Source organism: Chroicocephalus ridibundus, chromosome 29 (assembly GCF_963924245.1).
Source record: "Chroicocephalus ridibundus chromosome 29, bChrRid1.1, whole genome shotgun sequence".
Lineage (NCBI taxonomy): Eukaryota > Metazoa > Chordata > Aves > Charadriiformes > Laridae > Chroicocephalus > Chroicocephalus ridibundus.
Genome location: NC_086312.1, coordinates 841,550 through 857,651, shown reverse-complemented (window position 1 = coordinate 857,651; position 16,102 = coordinate 841,550). Strand labels below are relative to the sequence as shown.

Sequence of the window (16,102 nt, the reverse complement as noted above, 5' to 3'; positions counted from 1 at the left end):
GGGGGGCACCCCAATATTCCCTCCCCCCCCCCCCCCCGTTAGGGAATTTTGGGGCTGCGGGATGGGAATCGGGGCGGGAAAACACCCTGGAAAATTCGGCGGATGATTCATCGCGGCGAGGGAGGGCTGGTGGCAGCCGCCTGCCGCCACCGCGCCGGGGGGGGGGACACGACACAGACACACGCATCCCATGTCCCGTCCCCCCCCAGCCCTGCCACACACACACCCCCCCCGGCCAGGTCACCGCGCTGCCCCCACCACAGCACCGGTGCTGGCCCATGGTGGCATCCGGTAGCCGGAATTAGAGGGGGGGGCGCTTTTTAGGGGCTGCTCGGCCCCCCCTGTAGCCCACGGCGGGGACACGGTGGGGACGCCGTGAGGACACGATGGGGACATTGTGGGGACATGGTTGGGACGTGATGGGGACACGGCGGGGACATGGCGGGGACATCATGGGGACATGGTGGGGACACAGTGGGGACACGGTGGGGACATGGTGGGGACATGGCGGGGACATCGTGGGGACACAGTGGGGACATGGTGGTGGCAGCCAGAGGAGCAGGGACGCAGGATCCGGCCGCTCTTGGCTGCCACGGTGTCACCCGCGTGGGCACCGTCCCCAGCCCAGGCCATGTCCCCATCCCGGACGATGTCCCCATCCCAGCCAGCGTCCCCAGCCCTGGGCATGTCCCCAGCCCTGGCATTGTCCCCAGCCCAGTCACTGTCCCCATCCCAGGGAATGTCCCTTACATGGACACTGTCCCCGTCCCGGGCCACGTTCCCATCCCGCACCCTGTCCCCATCCCAGACACCGTCCCCATCCTGGTCACTGTCATGGTCCCAGACACTGTCCCCATTGTGGATAATGTCCCTGTCCTGGGCACTGTCCCCATCCCAGACACCGTCCCCATCCCAGACACTGTCCCCATCCCAGGGAATGTCCCTTACATGGACACTGTCCCCATCCCAGGCCACGTCCCCATCCCGGACACTGTCCCCATCCAATGCACCGTCCCCATCCTGGACACTGTCCCTGTTCCCAGCCAATGTCCCCATCCCGGACTCTGTCCCCATCCCAGTCACTGTCCCCATCCCAGGAATTGGCCCCATCCTGGGCCACGTCCCCATCCTGAACAGTGTCCCCATCCCTGGGCATGTCCCCATCTGGGTCACTGGCCCTATCCCAGACACTGTCCCCATCCCAGGGAATGTCCCTTACAGGGACACTGTCCCCATCCCAGACACTGTCCCTGTCCTGGACACTGTCCCCGTTCCCAGGCAATGTCCCCATCCCAGGAATTGGCCCCATCCTGGTCACTGTCCCCATCCCTGCCATTGTCCCCATCCCAGGCCATGTTCCCATCCTGGATGATGTCCCCATCCCAGGGAATGTCCCTTACACGGACACTGTCCCCATCCCAGATCCCGTCCCCTCTCCCGCTCCCAAGCCCTGTCCCCCCCCCGGCCCCCCCCCGTCAGGACCCCCACCCGCTGACACCCCGGCTCTGCCATGGGGTCCCCGGCATCGTCCCCCCCCTGCTGCCAGTGCGTCCCCCGCATTGATCCGGGGGGGGTTCCCCGATGCCACCGGGACCCCCAACGCGGCGGTGACGGGCTCAGCCCCGCGTGTGTCCCCGTGTTGTGTCCCCCCGTCCCCAGCCCCGTCCCTACCTGGGGGGGTCGGGGTGGGTGACGGCGATGCGCGGCGGGGGGCGGAGGGGCAGCGTGGTGGGGCGCGGGGGGCCGGGGGGCTCCGGCGAGCGTGGCCGCTCCGGGGGCTTCCAGGGGGGCACCTGGAGGGTGGCGGAGAGGCGCCGGCGCCCGCGGTGCAGGTCGGCACCCAACATCCCCGGGGACGGGGGGGCCGGCGGCTCGGCGGGGGGCTGCGAGGAAGGGACGGGGTCGGTCAGATGAGGTTACGGCACGGCACGGCACGGCACGGCACGGCACAGTACGGTATGGCATAGTATGGCATGGTGCGGCATGGCACCATGTGGCGAGCGAGCCTCATCCCACGCAGCTCGGCAGCGCATGGCACAGCAGAGCACGGTACGGCACGGCATGGCATGGCATGGCATGGTACGGCACGGCATGGCATGGTACGGCATGGCATGGTATGGCATGGTACGGCACAGCATGCCGTGGCATGTTACGGCACGGCATGGTATGGTATGGCACGGTACGGCATGGCATGGCATGGCACGGTATGACACGGTACGGCACAGTATGGCACGGCATGGTATGGCACAGTATGGCATGGCATGGCACGGCACAACATGGCACAGTATGGTATAGCGCGGCATGGCACGGCACGGTATGGCATGGCACAGTACGGCATGGCGTAGCATGGCATGACACGGTACAGCTCAGCACGGCATGGCACGGCATGGCGTGGTATGGTATGGCATGGCACGGCACGGTACGGCACGGCACGGTACTGCATGGCACAACGCGGTATGGCATGGCGCGGTATGGCATGGCACAGTACGGCGTGGCGTGGCATGGCATGACACGGTACGGCACAGCACAGCATGGCATGGCATGGTACGGCATGGCACGGCGTAGTGTGGTATGGCACGGCACGGCACGGTACGGCACAGCACGGCATGGCACGCTATGGCACGGCACAGCACGGTACAGCCCAGCATGGTATGGCATGGCACAGCATGGTACCACACAGTACGGCACAGCATGGCATGGCACAGCACGGCACAGCACGGCACAGTATGGCACAGCATGGCACAGTATGGCACGGTACGGTACAGCATGGCACGGCGTCATATGGCAAGTGAGCCTCACACCATGTGGCGTGGCACAGCACGGCGTGATATGGCATGGCATGGCACGGCATGGCACAGTATGGCATGGTACGGCATGGCATGGCAAAGCACGGCACGGCACGGCCAGGGAGCCTCACACCACGTGGCATGGCACGGCATGGCATGGGTTGGCACGGCACAGCACGGCACAGCGCCCGAGCGGGAGCCCCTCACCCTCTGCCGTGGGGAACCCCCAGCACCCCCTTCCAACCCTGCTGCCCCCCCGGTGCCCCCCGGTGCCCCCGGTGCCGCCAGCGCGGCCTCACCTGCTCCCGGGGCCCAGCCAGGTCCTTGCGGCTCTTCCTCATGTGCCCGCCCGGCGCCGGGGCTCAGGGCGCGGGGGCCACGTGGGGGGGCCCCGCCACCTCCCGGGGGGCTGCGGCGCCTGCGGGGGGGAGAGCCCAGGGTGAGGGGGCAGCGGGGAGACCCCCGGCACCCCCCGGCAACCCACTGTACCCCCCCAGTACCCCCCCAGAACCCGCCCAGTACCCTCCCAGCAGCCCAGCCCGTGCCAGGCTGAGCCCAGTCACGCTTGTTGCAGCTGTGGCATCGGCGTCACCGGCCATGGCATCGGCGTCACCGGCCATGGCATCGGTGTCATTGGCCACGGCATCTGTGTCACCAGCCATGGCACTGGTGTCACTGGCCATGCTATCAGCATCACCGGCCACGGCATCGGTGTCACTGGCCACAGCATTGGCATTACCGGCCATGGCATCGGCGTCACCGGCCATGGCATCAGTGTCACTGGCCACAGCGTTGGTGTCACTGGCCACGGCATCAGCATCGATTGGCCACGGCATCGGCACCATTTCCCTTGGCACCAACATCCCTTCCCACAGCACCGGCATCTCTGCCGGCACCGGCATCGTTCCCTACGGCACTGGCATCACTCCCAGTACCGGTATCATTTCCCATGGCACCGGCATCACTCCCGGTACCGGCATCATTCCCCGTGGCATCGGTGTCTCTGCCGGCACCGGCATCGTTCCCTACGGCACCGGCATCACTCCCAGTACTGGTATCATTTCCCATGGCATCGGCATCATTCCTGGTACCGGCATCATTCCCTGTGGCATCGGTGTCTCTGCCGGCACCGGCATTGCTCCCTACGGCACCGGCATCACTCCCAGTACCGGTATCATCTCCCACAGCACCGGCATCACTCCCGGTACCGGCATCATTCCCCGTGGCATCGGTGTCTCTGCCGGCACCGGCATCGTTCCCTACGGCACTGGCATCACTCCCAGTACCGGTATCATTTCCCATGGCATCGGCATCATTCCTGGTACCGGCATCATTCCCTGTGGCATCGGTGTCTCTGCCGGCACCGGCATTGCTCCCTACGGCACCGGCATCACTCCCAGTACCGGTATCATCTCCCACGGCACCGGCATCACTCCCGGTACCGGCATCATTCCCCAGGGGCATCGGTGTCTCTGTCGGCACCGGCATTGCTCCCTACGGCACCGGCATCGTTCCCAGTACCAGCATCATCTCCCACGGCACCAGGATCTCTGCCGGTACCGGCATCATTCCCTACGGCACCACCGTCACTGCCGGTACTGGCATCATTCCCCACAGCACCGGCATCACTCCCAGTACCGACGTCGTTCCCTACGGCATTGGCATTGCTGCCGGTACCGGCATCATTCCCCACGGCATCGGCATCTCTCCCGGTACCGGCATCATTCCCCACAGCACCGGCATCTCTGCCGGTACCGGCATCTCTTCGGTGTCACCTCCCTTGTCACCGGCATCGCTCCCGGTGTGGGGCAGCCCCGGGGGTGGCCGGGCTTGGGGGGGGTCCCAGCAGTACCAGGCCCCCCGGTTCCCCCCGGTGCCCCCCGGTAGTGCCGGGCCGGGCGTCCCCGTGGATGTCATGGCCTCGGGGGGGGGTGTCCCCCATTCCCGTTCCATCGCGGGGGGGAACCGGGGAGTCCCTGCCCTCCCCCCGCCCCTCCCCCCGCCGCCTGTGCCGGATTCGGGAGGTTTTTACCGAATTAATGGAGTACTCGGTGCTGCCAGCGGCGGGGGGGGGCACCCCCCGCATCCCCCCCCCCCCCCGGGGTTACGGGAGGATGCTCGGGATCGCGGCGGCTCGGGGGGAAGGGGCCGCCCGGTTCCGGGGCCGGTCCCGTTCCCGGTCCTGGTCCTGTTCCCGTTCCCGGTTCCGGTGCCGTTCCCAGTGCCACCCGGAGCCATTCCTGTTCCCGTTCCCTGTCCCGGTGCCGTTCCCGGTGCCCGTTCCGGTGCCGTTCCCGTTCCCAATGCTATTCCCGGTGCCGTTCCCGTTCACGGTTCCAGTGCCATTACCGTTCCCAATGCTATTCCCGGTGCCGTTCCCGTTACCGGTGCCACCCGGTGCCATTCCTGTTCCTGTTCCCTGTCCCGGTGCCGGTCCCGGTGCTGTTCCCGTTCCTAGTGCTATTCCCGGTGCCGATCCCGTTCCTATTCCCGTTCCGTTGCCGGTTCCGGTGCTGTTCCCGTTCCCGGTGCCATTCCTGTTCCCATTCCCTGTCCCGGTGCCGTTCCCGGTGCCGGTGCCGCCCGGTAACATTCCAGTTCCCGTTTCCGTTCCCGGTCCCGGCCCTGGTCCCGGTGCCGCCCCGTGCTATTCCCATCCCCGTTCCCTTTCTCGGCCCCGGTGCTTCCCGGTGCCATTCCCGTTCCCTGTCCGGTGCCTCCCGGTGCCATTCCCGGTGCCATTCCCATTCCCGTTCCCTGTCCCGGTGCCATTCCCGTACCTGGCCGCCTCCCGTTCCCTCCGCTCCCCCCGGCATCCACCTGCCCTCGCTGCCGGCGGCGGCGGCGGGGGGGGGGCGGGGGGCGGCCCCGGTACCGGCCCCGGTGTCACCGACAGCGCCCGGTGACAGCGGCGGCGGAAACGCGGCGGGAGAGGCCCCCACCTTCCCCCCCCGCTATCCCCCCCCGGCCCGGCCCCACGCGGGTCCCCCCCGGGTCCCCCCGGTACCAGGGTGTCCCCTGGTGTCCCCGGTGTCCCCCCGGCACCGGGGTGGGGGGGTGTCCCCGGCATCCCCCGGTGTCCCCGGCATCCCCCGGTGTCCCCAGTATCCCCCAGCACCGGACACCCCCCCCCCCCGCCCAAGCACCGCCCCCCCCTCCCCCCCCACAGTACCTCCATGTGTCCCACCCGGTGCCACCGTGTCCCTGTGTCCCCTTGGCCCATTGTCCCCCTGTCCCACTGTCCCTCTGTCCCCATGTCCCTCTGTCCCCGTGTCCCGCTGTCCCCCATCCCTCTGTCCCCCTGTCCCTCTGTCCCCATGTCCCTCTGTCACCCTGTCCCTGTGTCCCCCTGTCCCTCTGTCCCCGTGTCCCGCTGTCCCCCGTCCCTCTGTCCCCCTGTCCCTGTGTCCCCCCGTCCCTGTGTCCCCCCGTCCCTCTGTCCCCATGTCCCTCTGTCACCCTGTCCCTGTGTCCCCCTGTCCTGCTGTCCCCCTGTCCCGCTGTCCCCAAGCCACCATGTCCCTCTGTCCCCCTGTCCCTGTGTCCCCATGTCCCTCTGTCCCCCCGTCCCTGTGTCCCCCTGTCCCTCTGTCCCCATGTCCTGCTGTCCCCCATCCCTCTGTCCCCCTGTCCCTGTGTCCCCCTGTCCTGCTGTCCCCCTGTCCCGCTGTCCCCAAGCCACCATGTCCCTCCATGTCCCCCCGTCCCTCTGTCCCCCTGTCCCTGTGTCCCCCTGTCCCTGTGTCCCCCCGTCCCTGTGTCCCCCCGTCCCTCTGTCCCCATGTCCCTCTGTCACCCTGTCCCTGTGTCCCCCTGTCCTGCTGTCCCCCTGTCCCGCTGTCCCCAAGCCACCATGTCCCTCTGTCCCCCTGTCCCTGTGTCCCCATGTCCCTCTGTCCCCCCGTCCCTGTGTCCCCCTGTCCCTCTGTCCCCATGTCCTGCTGTCCCCCATCCCTCTGTCCCCCTGTCCCTGTGTCCCCCTGTCCTGCTGTCCCCCTGTCCCGCTGTCCCCAAGCCACCATGTCCCTCCATGTCCCTCTGTCCCTGTGTCCCCCTGTCCCTCTGTCCCCCTGTCCCCCTGTCCCTCTGTCCCCATGTCCCTGAGCACCCCATGTCCCTGTGCCACCGTGCCCCTGTCCCCCCCAAGGTGCCATGTCTCCCCGTGTCCATCTGTCCCCATGTCCCTGTATCCCCCGTCCCACTGTCCCCAAGGCACCATGTCCCTCCATGTCCCTCCCTGCCCCTGTGCCACCATGTCCCTCTGTCCCCAAGGCACCATGTGCCCTAATATCCCTGTCCCCATGGGCCTGTCCCATGTCAACCCATGGCCCTGTCCCCCCATGTCCCTCCATGGCCCTGTCCCCGTGTCCCCCCCTGTCCCTGACCCTGTGTCACTGTCCCCATGGCCCCTCATGTCCCTCTGTTGCCATGTCCCTGTGTCCCCATGTCCCCCTGTGTCCCCATATCCCCCCATGTCCCTGTCCCCATGTTCCCCATGGCCCTGTCCCCCCATGTCCCTCCATGTCCTCCCATGACCCTGTCCCTGTGTCACTGTCCCCATGGCCCCTCGTGTCCCTCTGTCGCCATGTCCCTGTGTCCCCATGTCCCCCCACGGCCCTGTCCCCACGTCCCCCATGTCCCCATGTCCCCATGCCCCCTAATGGCCCTGTCCCCCCATGTCCCCCCGTGTCTCCGTCCCTGTGTCACTATCCCCATGGCCCCTCATGTCCCTCTGTCCCCATGTCCCCCCATGGGCCTGTGTCCCCATTTCCCGCCCCCCATGTCCCCAGACGTGCAGTGCCTGCCCGCTGGCGGGCCCCTGCCCACCCTCCCTGGCCGTGGGAGACGGGCAGACCCTGCCTGAGCGGGGAAACATTCTCCCCCAGCCTCCCCCGGCCCCCCCAGATCTTGGGGCGTCGAGCGGGGGGCCTCGCCCTCCCCTCTATTTTCGGCGTGCGTATCATTTTAAGACGGCCGCCATCGTTGTGGCGGGCGAGGAGGCCACGCGGGCTGTGCGCATGCGCGGAAGGAGGGAGGGGGAAGGGGAAGAACGGGTGCGGCCGGAAATTCGTCATCCGCCGTGGCCGGAGGTTGCGCGCGTCGCGGCCGGAAGCCGGCGGGGCGGGCGCTGGAGGGTTCGAGAAGCGGCCGGAGGCGGCGGCGGGCGCCGGGGCGGCCCCGCCATGGTGGATTACAGCGTGTGGGACCACATTGAGGTCTCGGACGACGAGGACGAAACTCACCCCAACATCGACACCGCCAGCCTCTTCCGATGGCGGCATCAGGTGAGGCCCGCGCCCGCCTCCCCCCCCCCCCGGGCAGGCCCGTTCCCATGGCGACCGGCCCCGGGACCCCCCTGGGGAGGGGGGTGCTTATTGCCATGGCAACCAGCTGCAAGGACACCCCCCCATGGGGAGGGGGGGGTTTCCCTTATTGCTATGGCTGCTGGCTGCAGGGACCCCCATGGGGAGGGGGCTTCCCTATTGCCATGGGGACCAGGTCTAGGGACCCTAGGAGGGGGGTGGTGGGCTCTTGCTGCCATGGTAACCAGTTGCAGGGGTCCCTGCGGTGGGGGGGGGACGGGGGAATCCCCTGTTGCAATGGCGACCGGCTCCTGGGGGGCCCCCATGGCGAGGGGTTCCCCTTATTGCCCTGGCAACCAGCTGCAGGGACCCCTGGGGGGGGTGTTTGTGTATGTGTGTGTCTCCCCTGTCGCCATGGCGACTGGTCCAGGGACCCCCCTCATGGGTGGGTGGCAGGGTCCCCTGTTCCCACGGCAAGCAGCTCCAGGGACCCCCCCCCCCCCCCCCATGGTGGGGGTTCCCCCATCCCCATAGTGACCTGTTTCCCCCCCCTCCCAGGAACCCCCCCCATTGTTGGGGGACGACGGACACACCCTCTCCTGTTCCCATGGTGACCAGCTGTGGGGACCCCCACCATGGGACAGTGGGGCTCCCCCATTTCCATGGCAACCAGCCCCCCCCCCCCCCCAGGTTCCTGGGGTATCCCCATTCCCTTGGGGGCTCCCCGTGGGGGGGCACAGCCCCTCCCTGTTCCCACTGGGGGCTGCTCTTGGGGGGTGCCCCACACTCCCCCAGACCCCCCCCCCCCCCCCGTCTCTCCCCACACTGGGGCTGGGGGATGAGGCTGGGCTCCCATAACCCCTCCCAGCTTCTTCCAGGGGGTTTCTCCCAGTTTGAGGGGGTGGTAAATGGGAGGGGGGGCTGTGTGTGGCCCCACGCTCTCTGGAACTGGAGCCTACTGGATCCTCAGGGACTTGGAAGCTGTGGAATTCTGGAGTCGGCCCCGATTTGGCGGAGGGAGGGAACGAAGCTGCTGCCTGAGCTCTTCCCAACCAAAACTGTGTGAAATAACTTGATTTTTTTTCTCTATTTTTTCTCTAAATTCCGCTGTTTTGGGGGCGTTGGTCTGCCCTCATAGTGGCTTCACCCTATTCCACAGGGATAACAGACCCAGGAGAGCGCATCCGGCTTCCCGGAGCATGGCTAACGAGGGGAGAGAGTTAACGATGCCCCTTCCGGCATCTCTCCTGATGTGATTCCCATCCTGTGGCTTTTCAGGCTCGCGTGGAGCGGATGGAGCAATTCCAGAAGGAAAAAGAAGAGCTGGATAAAGGATGCAGGGAATGCAAACGGAAACTCGCCGAATGCCAGAAGAAAATGAAGGAGCTGGAAGTGGGGGATCCGGAAAGCGGGAAAGGGGAGTTGGAAAAGCTCCAAGCCGAAGCCCAGCAGCTGAGGAACGAAGAGAAAAGCTGGGAGAATAAATTGGAGGAGCTGAAAAAGAAGGAGAAAAACATGCCCTGGAACGTCGACACCCTCAGCAAAGATGGTTTCAGCAAGGTGGGTTTGGGGGAGACCCCCCCTGCTTTGTGGCCCCCCCCTCCCCAGGTCAGCAGGGGGGGACGCTCACCTCCTTCTGCTCCCCCCAGAGCGTTTTCAACGTCAAACCGGAGGAGAAGGAAGAAACGGAAGAACAGAAAGAGAAAAAACACAAAACTTTCGTGGAGAGATACGAGAAGCAGATCAAACACTTCGGTGAGTGCTGGGGGCGGGGGGGGGGAGTTTTGGGAGGGGGGGCGGGCTGGTACCCCCTTCCTGGAGGGGGGGGGGGCATCAAGCGGGGAACTCCCCCCTCTGTTGCCGCTCGCTCCGTTTGACGATTTAATCTATTTTTCATCCAATTTTTTTTTTTTTTTTTTTCCCCCTGCTCACCCCGCCGCGGCCAAGCTTCGTTAATCGCCATAGGGGGGAGGGGGTTTAATTAAACCATGGGATGAATCCCTCCCCCCCCGCCCACCTCCTCCCTTTCCTCTTTTTTTTTTACTGAGGAGATTTAGAGGCCGTTCTTTTTTTTTTTTTTTTTAATGAGTGGGGGGAAAAAGAAAAAAAATAATATAAATAATCCTCTGCTAAACTGGGGCTGCCCTGCTTTGAAGGGATGCTGCGGCGCTGGGACGACAGCCAGAAATATCTCTCGGATAACCCGCACCTCGTTTGCGAGGAGACGGCTAATTACTTAGTCATCTGGTGCATCGATCTGGAGGTGGAAGAGGTGAGAGAAAAGACGAGGGGGTGCGGGGGGGGGGGCACGGATAGAAACCAGTCCCTCTTACTGCTTTGGGTTGTGTCCTCCTCCTCCCTTCACCGGGCCTTTCCGCCGCGGGTCGATTTGCTTTTTTTTTCTGCTGGAAATCCGCGAATCGGGGAATTAATGGCGGAATCGGTGAATCGCGGAATCACGAGAATCCGGATTTGAGGGATTTGATGGCCACCGTTTTTCTTTCCCCCCCCATCCCGTCGTCGGTGGGGTTGTAGCGATACAGGCTCCACCTTCCCGAAGTGCGCCTGGAAAAAAAAAAAAAAAAACAGGCAGGGAATTTGAAATCCCGGCTTTCCCGGTTTCGCCACACCAAGAAAAAAAATAACCCTAAACCAGCCCCTCTGGAAGGTTTCCAAAAGGCTCCGTAAATTTCTCAGAGGGAGAGGGGAAGTCCCCAGCAAAAAGAAACGGGGGAATGGTGGAATTAGTGAATCACGGAATCGCGACAAACGTCTTTATCCGCTCCGTCGGCGTCGGGGATTTGTCCCATCGGCTCCTTCGGGGACTTGGAATGGGAGAAAAGACCTTTCCGATCATCAAGTCCCATCCAACCCCCTTTCCGCCGTGGGTGGATTTGCTTTTTTGGTCAAAAATCCGAGAATCAGGGAATTAGTTGCGAATCGTGGAATCAGGGAATTGTGAAATCATAGAATCAGAGAATCCTTGAGGTTGGAAAAGACCCTTAAGGTCGTCAAATTCCCTCGTTAACCTAAATTACACCACCATAACCTGCTCCGAGGGGAAGTGTTCCTCCGTCCCCAGCAGCTCCGAGTCCCGGCGTTCCCTCTCCCACCCAAAGCCCTCATTGCCTTTATCTGCTCCGTGGGCATCGGGGACTTGTCCCATCGGCTCCTTCGGGGACTTGGAATGGGAGAAAAGACCTTTCAAATCATCAAGTCCCCTCGTTAAGCTAAAAATTCCCAGCTCCGGCGCTAATCCGTGTCCCCAGGCACCACCTCTCCGTGTCCCCCTCTGGCGATGGCGGCTCTTCCCTGGGCAGCCCTTTGGGGGCAGGAATTATTCCCGATTTCCCACCTAACCCCCCCGCCGGGCACAACCACAGCCCGTTTCCTCTCCCCCCGTGGCTCGGGAGAAGGGATTTCCCCCCTCCCTTCCTTGGGGCCTCCAGCCCCCTTCCGGAGGCACAAGCCCCCCCCCAAAATCCTGCCGAGCGGGAGACGGCGGGATCACGGAATGGTTTGGGCTGGGAAGGGACCTTTAAACGCCACCCAGTGCCCCCCCCTCCCCCGGCCCCGGGCAGGGACACCCCCACCCCAGAGCCCCGTCCAAGCTGGGGTGGCTCCAGGGATGGGGCACCCCCCACCTCTCCGGGCAACCCGTGGAGGGGGGGTCACCACCCACAAATTCCTTCTAATATCTCACATTTTTTCCAATGTCTCCCCCAAATCCCCCCTTTTTCCATTTAAAACCACCCCCCCTCGTCCCGTTGCCCCCCTCCCCGATCAAGAGTTGTCCCCCCCCCAGCTTTCCCGGAGCCCCCCCCCCCCATTTAAGCCCCCCCTGCAGCAGGGCAGCTCCAGCCCTCACGTGCCCCCCCAACCCCGGGATGAGCTCCCCCCCCGACACAGGGAATGAGGACACAGGGGAATTTTGGGGGGATGAGCCCCCCCCCCGACGCAGGGAATGAAGACACGGGGGAATTTTGGGGGGATGAGCCCCCCCCCCGACGCAGGGAATGAAGACACGGGGGAATTTTGGGGGGATGAGCCCCCCCCAGATGCAGGGAACACAGAGATGGGGGAATTTGGGGGATCAATCCCCTGACGCGAGGAGTGTGGAGACGGGGGAATTTTAGGGGGACGAGGTCCCCAACGCGGGGAACGTGGCGAGGGGTGAATTTGGGGGGGGTCCTCACCTTCCTTTTTGTCCCCCCCCCCCCCCCTCCCGGCAGAAACACGCCCTGATGGAGCAGGTCGCCCACCAGACCATCGTCATGCAGTTCATCCTGGAGCTGGCCAAGAGCCTGAAGGTGGATCCCAGGGCTTGTTTCAGGCAGTTTTTCACCAAAATTAAGGTGAGAGCTGGGTTGCCCCCCCCTTGCCCCCCCTTTGCCCACCCCCATTTCTCTTCTTTCCTCCCTTTTTTCTCCCTTTCCCACCCGACACATGGGGTTTGGGCACCGCAGCTGCCTGGGGGGCAGGAGATGCAGACAGGTGGGACCCCAGGCTGGATTTTGGGGGGGGAAAAGGGGGTGTAGGGGGATGCGAAGGCCCCCCCCATTTCCCCCCTTTGTTTCCCCCCCCTATTTCTCCCCGTTTCCCCCCTTTTCCCCCCCTGACATGTGGGGTTTGGGCCCTGCGGCACCTTGCGGGGGAGGAGATACAGCCAGGTGGGACCCCAGGCTGGGTTTTGGGGGGAGAAAAGGGGGTGTAGGGCGATGCAAAGGTCACCCCCTTTCTCCCTGGCTTTCCCCCCCCGCCCCCCCCCCCCCCCGATTTCCCCCTGACACGTGGGGTTTGGCCACCGCGGCTGCTTGGGGGGCAGGAGATGCAGCTGGGTGGACCCCCAGGCTGGATTCTGGGGGGGAGAAAAGGGGGTATAGGGGGAAGTGAAGGCCCCCCCCCCCCCCCCCTCCCACTTCTCCCCCCCCCCTCCCCCCCCTCCCCCCCCTTTCTCCCCCTTTCCCCCCCGACACGTGGGGTTTGGCCACTGCAGCTGCTTGGGGGGCAGGAGATGCAGCCGGATGGCCCCCCAGGCTGGATTTTGGGGGGAGAAAAGGGGGTATAGGGGGATGTGAAGGCCCCCCCTCTCCTGCCCCCCCTCTTCCCCCGCCTTTCCCCCCCGACACATGGGGTTTGGGCACTGCGGCTGCCTGGGGGGCAGGAGATGCAGCCAGATGGGCCCCCAGGCTGGATTTTTGGGGGGGCAAAGGGGGTGTAGGGGCATGCGAAGCCCCCCCGTGACACCCCCCCCCGCCTTTTTGCCCGCAGACGGCCGACCAGCAGTACATGGAGGGTTTCAACGACGAGCTGGAAGCCTTCAAAGAGCGGGTGCGGGGGCGAGCCAAGGTGCGCATCGAGAAGGCGATGAAGGAATACGAGGAAGAGGAGCGGCAGAAACGCCTGGGCCCCGGCGGGCTGGACCCCGTGGAGGTCTACGAGTCCCTCCCGCCTGTGAGTTTTACCCCCCCCCCCCTCCCCCTTCAAGGTTTGTTTTTTTTTTTTAGAGGGGAGAAAACGGCAAAATTGGGTTTTCTCATGTGCGTCATCGTCGTCGTGTCCCCCCCCCCCTTTTTTTTCTTCGGCCTCGCAGGAGCTGCAGAAATGCTTTGACGTAAAAGACGTTCAGATGTTGCAAGACACCATCAGCAAAATGGATCCCACCGTGAGTATTTGATCCTGTTCCCGGGACCCCCGGCATATTGATTCCATCACCCGATTTCCCCCCCCGCCTCCCCCCCCGCCCCCCAGGAAGGAGATTTGGGGAAAAAGAAGGAAAAACCCCCAAACTCCGAGGGTGGAAATATAAAAATTCCCTTTTCCCGAGCGTTAGGAGGGAAAGCAGCCCTGCGGCGCCCAAACCGGGGCAGGATTTATCCGCCCCCCCCCCTCAGGGGGGCATGGAATGGGGGGGGCATTCCCCAGTCTGGCAGAGTGGGCAGTGACCACCCCCCCACCCCCCCCGCCCCGAGCCTTGTGTTGTGTGTCCCCGCAGCCTTTAGCCGTGTCGTCCCCACCTTTAGCCGTGTCGTCCCCCCCCCTTGGCCACGTGTGTGTCCCCCCCCTTGGCCACGTGTGTGTCCCCCCCCTTGGCCATGTGTGTGTCCCCCCCCGCCTTTAGCCATGTGTCCCCTCCTCAAGCCTTGTCCCCCATCCCTGAGCCTTGTGTGTCCCCGCACTTTATCTGTGCGTGTCCCCCCCCTTTCCGTGAGCCTCGTGTGTCCCCCCTGCCCCTGAGCCGTGTGTGTGTCCCCCCCGCCTTTAGCTGTGTGGCCCCCCCGAGCCATGTCCCCTCCCGTCCCCACGCTTCATGTCCTCCCCGAGCCATCACCCCTCTCCTGATCCTTGTGTCCCCCTGAGCCTTGTCCCCCTGTCCTTGAGCCATGTGTCCCCCCTTGTCCCCGAGCCGTGTCCCCCCCCACCTTTCGCCGTGTGTCCCCCCCCACCTTTCGCCGTGTGTCCCCCCCCTCCCCGAGCCGTGTGTCCCCCCCCTCCCCGAGCCGTGTCCTCCCCTCCCCAAGCCTCATGTCCCCCCGAGCCTTGTCCCCCTGTCCCCGAGCCTCATGTGTGTCCCCCTCAACCGTATCCCCCACTCCCCTACCCTCGTGTCCCCGTCCCCCCCCCAAGCTGTGTCCCCCCCCTCCCCGAGCTTCATGTCTCCCCCCTGAGCCTCATGTCCCCCTCCGAGCCTTGTGTCGTCCCCCCGGCTTTAGCCGTGTGTCGTCGTCCCCCTTTAGCCGTGTGTCCCCCCGCACCTGAGCTGCGTGTCCCCCCCCCCCCCCCCCGCACTGAGCCGTGTCCCCCCCCCTCGCAGGAGGCCAAGTACCACATGCAGCGCTGCATCGATTCGGGGCTCTGGGTCCCCAACGCCAAAGGGGGGGAAGCGGCCGAGAAAGGGGGGGGCGGCGGCGGCGGCGAAGCCCTTTACGAAGAAATCAAGAAGGAAAACGGCGACGAGGAGAAAGGAACCGCGTGAGCTGAGGGGTGGGGCGGGGGGGGTGGGCACGGGGCGGGGGGGGGGGGCAAAGGTGTAAACCTTCGCAAATGGTGTAAAGCTTAAAAAAAAAATATATATGCGTCAAGCAAAAAAAAAAATGTGTCAAGCGTAAAAAAAAAGAAAAAAAAAGGCAGAAAGCGTAAAAACGGGGGCGTCAAGGGGTCTCGCCCCCCACCCCTCGTGGCCCCCCCAGCCCTTGTGCCCCCCCCTGAAGCTTTTGACACCGTAGAGACTTTTGGGGAAGGTCCCTGTGCTGCTCGTGTGTCCCCCCCCCTGGCCCCGGGGGGTCATGGAGGGGGCTGTTGTGGTGAATAAAGAGATTGAAAAAGTGGGGGGGGGACGACGGGGGGATGTGGCGGGGGGATTTGGGGACAATTTTGCTGGGGGGGCAGGGAGTGGCAGTGACAATGCAGAGTCCCCCGCCATGGGTGAAAAGGGGGTGGGGGCACCCTCGGGGGGGGGGGGGGGGAAGGGAGGGTTCAAACCACCCCTGGGGGGGGATTTGGGGTGCCCCCTCCCCGCCTCAGGTGGGGCCAGCTGTGCCCGCGGCTCCATACAGATGCGCCCCCCCAGTTTGAATCCAGCTGTGCTCCCAGTTGCACTGTGCCCCCATCCAGAATGGGCCCCGGTTTGGATCCAGCTGTTGCCCCCCCCCCCCCGGCCCCCTCCCTGGTTTGGATCCAGCTGTGCCCCCCTGATCCAGGTGTGCTTCCTCCAGTCCTGCTTTGAGTCCAGATGTGCCCTGATCCAGCTGTTTCCATGGTCTGAATCGAGCTGTTTCCCTGGTTTGGATCCACCTGTGCCCACCCCCAATCCAGCTGTGCCCCCCCCACATCGAGGTTTGGGTCCAGGTGTGCCCCCGATCCAGCTGTTTCCCTGGTCTGGATCCAGCTGTGGCCCCGTGGTCCAGCTGTGGCCCCCGATCCAGGTTGGGGTCCAGCTGTGCCCCCATGATCCGGCTGTTTCCCTGCTCTGAATCCAGCTGTGCCCCCATCCAGCTCTTTCCCTGCCCTGGA

General features: G+C 64.8%; 1 protein-coding gene across 1 annotated transcript; it reads left to right on the top strand.

The window, feature by feature from the left end:
- Window positions 1-7,863: 7,863 nt before the first annotated feature.
- On the top strand, window positions 7,864-15,065 carry CDC37 (cell division cycle 37, HSP90 cochaperone). The gene is made up of 8 exons (XM_063318985.1): window positions 7,864-8,071; window positions 9,368-9,649; window positions 9,739-9,844; window positions 10,246-10,361; window positions 12,322-12,444; window positions 13,361-13,543; window positions 13,683-13,754; window positions 14,904-15,065. Exons 1-8 carry the CDS (start codon window positions 7,970-7,972, stop codon window positions 15,063-15,065), a joined length of 1,146 nt encoding a protein of 381 aa, XP_063175055.1. The 5' UTR covers window positions 7,864-7,969.
- The last annotated feature ends 1,037 nt before the right edge of the window (window positions 15,066-16,102 follow it).

Excerpts from the sequence above, each read along its gene's own strand:
- CDC37 (XM_063318985.1), top strand. The coding sequence starts at position 7,970 with ATGGTGGATTACAGCGTGTGGGACCACATTGAGGTCTCGGACGACGAG. Across the intron at positions 8,072-9,367 it reads TCTTCCGATGGCGGCATCAG|GCTCGCGTGGAGCGGATGGA; the intron begins GTGAGGCCCGCG and ends GTGGCTTTTCAG. Across the intron at positions 9,650-9,738 it reads GCAAAGATGGTTTCAGCAAG|AGCGTTTTCAACGTCAAACC; the intron begins GTGGGTTTGGGG and ends TGCTCCCCCCAG.